The sequence below is a fragment of the Bison bison genome, unplaced genomic scaffold (assembly GCF_000754665.1).
Source record: "Bison bison bison isolate TAMUID 2011002044 unplaced genomic scaffold, Bison_UMD1.0 scf7180017864505, whole genome shotgun sequence".
Lineage (NCBI taxonomy): Eukaryota > Metazoa > Chordata > Mammalia > Artiodactyla > Bovidae > Bison > Bison bison.
The window spans coordinates 2,037,565-2,043,848 of NW_011495062.1; the positions used below are offsets into that span (position 1 = coordinate 2,037,565).

The 6,284-nt window shown below is 50.1% G+C and overlaps 1 protein-coding gene across 1 annotated transcript; it reads right to left on the bottom strand.

The window, feature by feature from the left end:
• Positions 1 to 3,487: 3,487 nt before the first annotated feature.
• On the bottom strand, positions 3,488 to 6,284 carry HAND1 (heart and neural crest derivatives expressed 1; the record flags this gene model as incomplete). Its single annotated transcript, XM_010829385.1, has 2 exons — positions 3,488 to 4,471; positions 6,027 to 6,284. Coding segments are annotated over 2 exons (360 nt in total), but the record flags the coding sequence as incomplete, so codon positions are not given.

Sequence of the window (6,284 nt, forward strand, 5' to 3'; positions counted from 1 at the left end):
AAAGAAGCTAGAGGTCAAGGAGCCCACCCCTTCCTCATTTTATAGATGGGATCCATTCTGAGTTGGAACAGAGGAGGAGGATTCCAGGGGAAGACTAGAGTTAGAATCTAGATCCCTTTACAAACCCCCTTCTTTCTTTCTCATTTTGGAGACCAAAGAAGATTAGACCAAGAGAGGCTGTATTTGTTTGTACACACACACACACACACACACTCCCTGGAGGTGCTCCAGGATGTGGGGGAAACCCAAGTCCCCGGAGGCAGCCAGACCTGCCCTTTGATCCAAGCCCAGCCTGCCTTTTACCATCTATGTGACCTTGAACAAAGTTCTTCACCTCTCTAAGCCTCACCTGCCTGAGTATTAACCTCATACAATCCTCTTAAGGCTTAAATGAAATAATACATGCTAAGGGCTTAAATAATGTCCTTAATAAAATTTGACAACTTTTTTTTTTCAATAAAAAAACTACATTTACTGTGTGGAAGGAATAATGAGCCCTTCAAGACAGATATTTACTATTGTATGTTAATTGGTGATGATTATTAGGATTCTCATTTGTTATTTATACCCACAGTGCCAAGCACAAGGTGGATGCTCAATTAATGCACGTTGAATAAACAGTGTACTGAAAGTACACTGGCCACAGGAGAAATCAGAAGGAAATTTCAGCTTTTTATTGCAAATATAATACTTATTCATTGTATAAAAATACATATATACATATGGCTAAACAGGAGGAAACGTCAAAATTATCCTTATTCCTACAATTCAGAGGTAGAGGTATAAATGTTTTGGTGTACAGTTTTCCACATTTTCTCCATGAATGATATTTATGTATTTATTTTTATGTAAAGCAGGTCGCTACTGACAGTCTTCAGTAAACTGAGAAGGTTTTATTTTCCCTCAGTTATATCAGGAACAATCTCTGTATCAATTATATTTTTTTCTTAGGGGCTGAGTAGTAACCCACTGATGGATTTATTTAACCAGTTGTGTAATTATAACAACTTTGGAGATCCCTTTAGATCTTTAGAAAATCTTTAGATCCCTACTAAAGATTTCATTCTTTAGTAGACTAGTTCTGTGCTTAAAGCTTTATAACATCAGTATTTTCTTACAGCAAACTCCTGGAATTTACTTTGAAGTTAGTGATTATACTCCACTCCCCGTTAAAAAAAAAAAAAAAGTGATGTCCTTAATTCAAATTAATAATGATACCATCTGTCACAGCCAGGTGGAGGTAGGTTTCCCAGAAAAGGCGTTGAACCCTGGGAGAGAATGAGAAAGTAAAAGGCAGGCTCCAAAGTTACTCCATGGAGATGGAGCTAATGACGGAGGAGAGGGTTGAGAGCCCGGTGCAGGAAGAAGGTCTGGACCCCTGGTGAAGAAGGTCTAGAGCCATCGGCGAAAACTGGTTCCTGAAACCCGGAGCAACTCTGCTCTGCCCAGGGAGCTCTGCTTTTACAGCTGGGAGTGAAGACTGGAAATGTGGCTCGAGCGTTCTAGCGATGGAGTTAAGTCCTGGGGACATCCCAGTGACTCCCTCAGTGGGCACTGGCTGGCCCCGTGTCTCAGCTCCCGGGTGCCAGGTCTGAGATCAGGATCAGACGTGGCTGGGACCGAATGTGAGGTTCCCAGCTGTCTTTTCCAAGAGGGTTTGCGCCCGGCGGAATGGGGTTTTCAGAGCAGGCTGCCGCGGTCGGTACCCCTCGGTACCCCGCTCTCCTTTCCCTGGCCGGGGCTTCAAGAAAGCAGGACCGGGTTCGCATTCTTCCCGTGCCTGGGATACTTCATGGTGCTAAAAATAGTCGCGGGCGGGTGCTCTGTGTATAGCGAGCGGATGGTCGGTAAACTCAACTGGAGTCCTGGGTTCAAATCCAGAAAACGTCTCCTTCGTGCCGGGGCACCTCCAGTGGCTTGCTCCCCGAGTCCCAGTTTCCCTGTGCGTGCCTGGATTTCTAAGGCGCTTCACAGCTCTCGGAAAGAAAATGAAAAAAAGAAAGCTCGATTTTTCTTTCCTGCTCCTCCCCGAGGGGCCTTGGGGCCTCAGGCCGGGTACCAGGGCCGCACAGCTCATTACCGCGAGGTGTTGCCCTAGTTAAATCGCCGGCCCGTTTGATCTGGCGGCGGGTGGCGAAAGGGAATAAAGAAAAAAGTAGGGGAGTCAGAGTAAAGAGAAGCTCACACCTCCGCCGCCGTTTCCTCGCGCCCATAAAACACCTTTTATTAACTCCTTCGCGTCCGGAAAGGCCCCCGTGGCCGCTCAGCCCTGCCACGGGTGTTTACAGCTCAAACTAATGGGGCCCCATATTCACCCCGATGCGGGTACGAGGCGCCTGGGACACGCCTGGCCCCGGCGCTGCCCGAGTCTCCTTTCTAGGCCCCAAGCTCCGGCCTCCAGCTCCGGATGTGGAGCGGGAAAGCGCGGAGAGACCCGCGCACTGGCGTCCTGGCGCCTGGCTCGCAGAGCGCGCCGGAGACCTGCCCGCACTGCAGAGTATGCGTTCCCTCCGGCGATCGTGAGATACAAAAGCGCTTAGTATAGAGCCTCGCATACAGTTGGCACAAACCAAACTGGTTGTCTGTACACTATTATTCAGGGACAGAAACGCCAGCATTTGCCCGCCCCAGTTCATCCCAGCACGCATCCGAGCCTTGACAAGCGCAGCCACTTTTATTTTCACCCTCACACCTAGCCATGGATGCACACGTGGAGGCTCAAAAACCGCTGCTCTCCTCCAAGGACCCGAAGTGTGCGAATTAGCCACCACGCCCCTCACCCCATCCTTTTGCACAAATCCATATACTTGCACAAATACTTGTTAAGTGCTTTGTTGCTCGGGAGAAATGCCTCACTTTGACCATGAGCACTCACAAACTTCCTTCCCTCACGTCTAAGATCATAGCTGCTCCGTCTTGCAGAGTCCTTAGAGTGCGCTGGGTCTGTGTTCCACAGCCGTTTGTCGGCCCCACCTCAGCCACGGGGCTCCATGTGAGTTCTTGCACCAAGGCACAAACTATTATTGTAGGTTCATAATTTCACATAAGTGAACATATTCCGGAGGGCATTCCCCTCTTCCGAGCTACCCTGCCCTTGTGTAGCCTTCCGTTTGTGTGACGGGCCCCCTTCCCACTTGCTCCAGACCGCCGATGGCAGACACCGATGTGCAACACCCATCCACAGACAGGCCCACATGCTGGCCCACAGAAATCCTAGCCTGTCATCTCTGGGTCTAATTCATTTCCAGGTTTCCCTTCTTTAGGTTCATTATAGCTATCATGTCTCCCCATCATCTTCTAAGGAGAACTTTGCTTTTTATACCAGGAGTAAATTCTTTATCTCCCCCTGCCCTTGATTTAATTTGCAGTTTGGTTCGACATTTATCAAAAAAAAGAAGAAGAAGTAGTAGGAACAGGAGGTTCTCCAACTAGCAGAAACGATGGAGCAGACCGGGGATAGCTGCCAATATATCACACAGGCTTCTGCTGATTTCAAAAAATGTTTTATTAGTCAAGAGCATAGATACTGCTTTGGCAAAAGGAGGGGACGGTGAGTGGTCATATAGATTTGAGGTAGAAAAAGAGTGGGGATGGGGGGAATTAACAAACACCTGAGCAGAGCAGGCATGGTAGGTAGTTTAAATACATAAAAACTTTTCAACATAGGGAAAAGTTTTTATTTACAAAGGAAGGAAGGAAGGGAAAGGAAGAAAAGACAAGAAAGAATGGAATAAGGAAGGAAAGAGCCGTTTTCCTTGAACTAAGTAGGAAGTGCAGTGACAAAAAATAAAATACAATAAAAACATCACTGTTTGAGGAAAAACAACAAAGGCAGCCCTTTCTTCTTCCTGGTTTGGTTCTCTTTCCCTGGCAGAAAACTATTGATTCCTCTTATTGCATTTTAATTAGGGAGGAGAGAACGCGCGTTCGCGCGGAGGGTTTTGACGCGAAGCCGAGAGGGGCGCGAGAACGAAAGGCAGATAGTGTAATGGGGAAGGCGTTTAGGGGTCCTGATTTCGCCCCAGAAGGGTTGGAAGGTTACGTCTTAGCGTGCTTGGGTCCCGCAGTCCTTCCTTCTCGAATCGTGCAGCCAAGAGCCGCCCTCTCGGTTGCCGTAGGGGTGGGGATGGTTTTATATATATATATATATTTCTCTTTCTCTTCATGTATTAAAAACAATTTCAAATGACATTGCACGTGCGATTGAAGTGTGTAGTTGCAGCCGGCGACCTGCCAGCACGCAGCGGAGGCTAGGCGGGATGCTCCCATAAGACCCTGGCATCCAGAGCCGGGCACTGGCCTCCGCCTTCTTTCCTCCCGGGGCTCTGCGTCGGGCAGCTGTGGCGGGATCCTCGGCGCAGGCCTCGGCTCACTGGTTTAACTCCAGCGCCCAGACTTGCTGCGGCCAGCCTGTGCGCCCTTTAATCCTCTTCTCGCCTGGGCCCAGGGCAGGAGGAAAGCCTTCGTGCTGCTGCTGCCAGAGGACACACACAAGAAAGGGGGCGAGAGAGACAGGTTTAAATGTTTCTGCTCCGCTCACCCAGGCGTAGAATAAAAGTAGGGGTGGGGTGAAAGGTGTTGGGAGCAGTAACTGGGAGCCTTTAAATAAGTGACGAATTTTTGTTTGCAAAATAGGCAAACAGGCTCATAAATTTGCCTTTATACGCCGAGTTCCCGGGGGACCCGGATAGGCTGGGCAGCTTCTGGGGGGTTGGTATTGAGAATTTGCTGCGGCTGTTGAAACTGTTGCTCGTAGGTTTGGCTTTATGGCGCAGAAGGGGGACTTCAGGGTTTGCAATGGGAGGGGTGAAAATCAACAGTTTCCTCGCTCGCGGACCTGCACCGGCGACACATCCACCGGCTTTTCTCCTTTAGCGCCTGAGCATGGATACCGGGCCGGGTCCCTCCAACCGGCTCTGGGCGCTCAGAAGTCTCCTCGAATGAGGGAGGAAGTCGGTCTGGCCTAGGATCCCCTTTCCCGGCTACTTGAAAAAATCAGCGATATGCCGGGGGGTGGGGATACGCCCAATAACTACTTCCAACCAGGCATCCCGATCCCTGGGCCTGCATCTCTTCCAGCCCAAGGCAGTGGTTTAGAGATTCGCTGACCATGGTCTTTCCCAGTCTCCCGAAGTGACTTCCCTAGATTAGCACTGCTCCTGCAGGTCAGAGAAAACCCAGGGGGGCTCTCTAGTCAACTACAACTCGTGGTGGTCCCCAGTGCAACAATCTAGAGAAACTAGTTGGGCTCCCCAGGCTGGGAATCACTGTCTTCAGAGGCCCCAGAGCCCTGGGCCACTGAAACCAACCTCCAGAAATTGTCACTGGAGAGAATCCAGAAAGGCCTAGTAGGGACTGGGATTTCCAAAGCCAAAAAGAAGTCATCAAGGTGACTGAGGAACCAGTTGGGGGGAGTGGGGAGCAGGGAAACGTCCTCTGGACAGAGAATAAACTGACTTTTTCTACCGAAGTAAACAACCCCTTGGGTAGGTGGCCTCCACATCCTGTCCAGCTCTGGGCCTCAGTTTCCCTATGTGCAATGATGAAAATAGACCAGCCTCTCCAGCAAAGATCTTTTGAAAACAACAGCTGAGTCTATATGCATAAATTCACATTCAGGCAAATGTAAGTAACAAACTCCTACAGCATTCTTAACCTGGCTTCCAGGAGAACCCAGGGATGAATCAGGACCCCTCGAAAATGTAAGTGAAATATATGGTGTGTGCATTTTCTCGGGGTCTGAAGCTTCCAACGGATTCTCAAAAGGGACCCTATGATCCTGTCCGAAAAGGATGAGGTTCCGTCTAAATTCAGTCTTACAAACACTATCCGCATTACAAATGAATTCAAACATGAATCTGCCTCCCTCCACGCAAACAATCCCACAGTTCGACCGTCTCAGAACTCCCCACAGCCTCTCAAAATCTCACGCAGGGCAAGGCAGACTCCTTGCACTGCGTATTCGGCCTGCGGGTGCTCACCACGCCCGCGCCCTTGGCTAGAGCACGCAGGTCCCCCGGACTTACCAGCTCTCTTTTTCGCTTGCTCTCGCGGCCGCCATCCGCCTTCTTCAGTTCGGCCTTGAAGGCCTCGGGGTCGCCAGCCTGTGCGTCCTTGGCCAACACGTCCATCAGGTAGGCGATGTAGCTGGTGGCCAGGCGCAGAGTCTTGATCTTGGAGAGCTTGGTGTCCGCCGGCACGTTGGGGATGCACTCGCGCAGCTCCGCGAACGCGCTGTTAATGCTCTCTGTGCGTCTCCGCTCCTTCTTGGGTCCTGAGCCTTT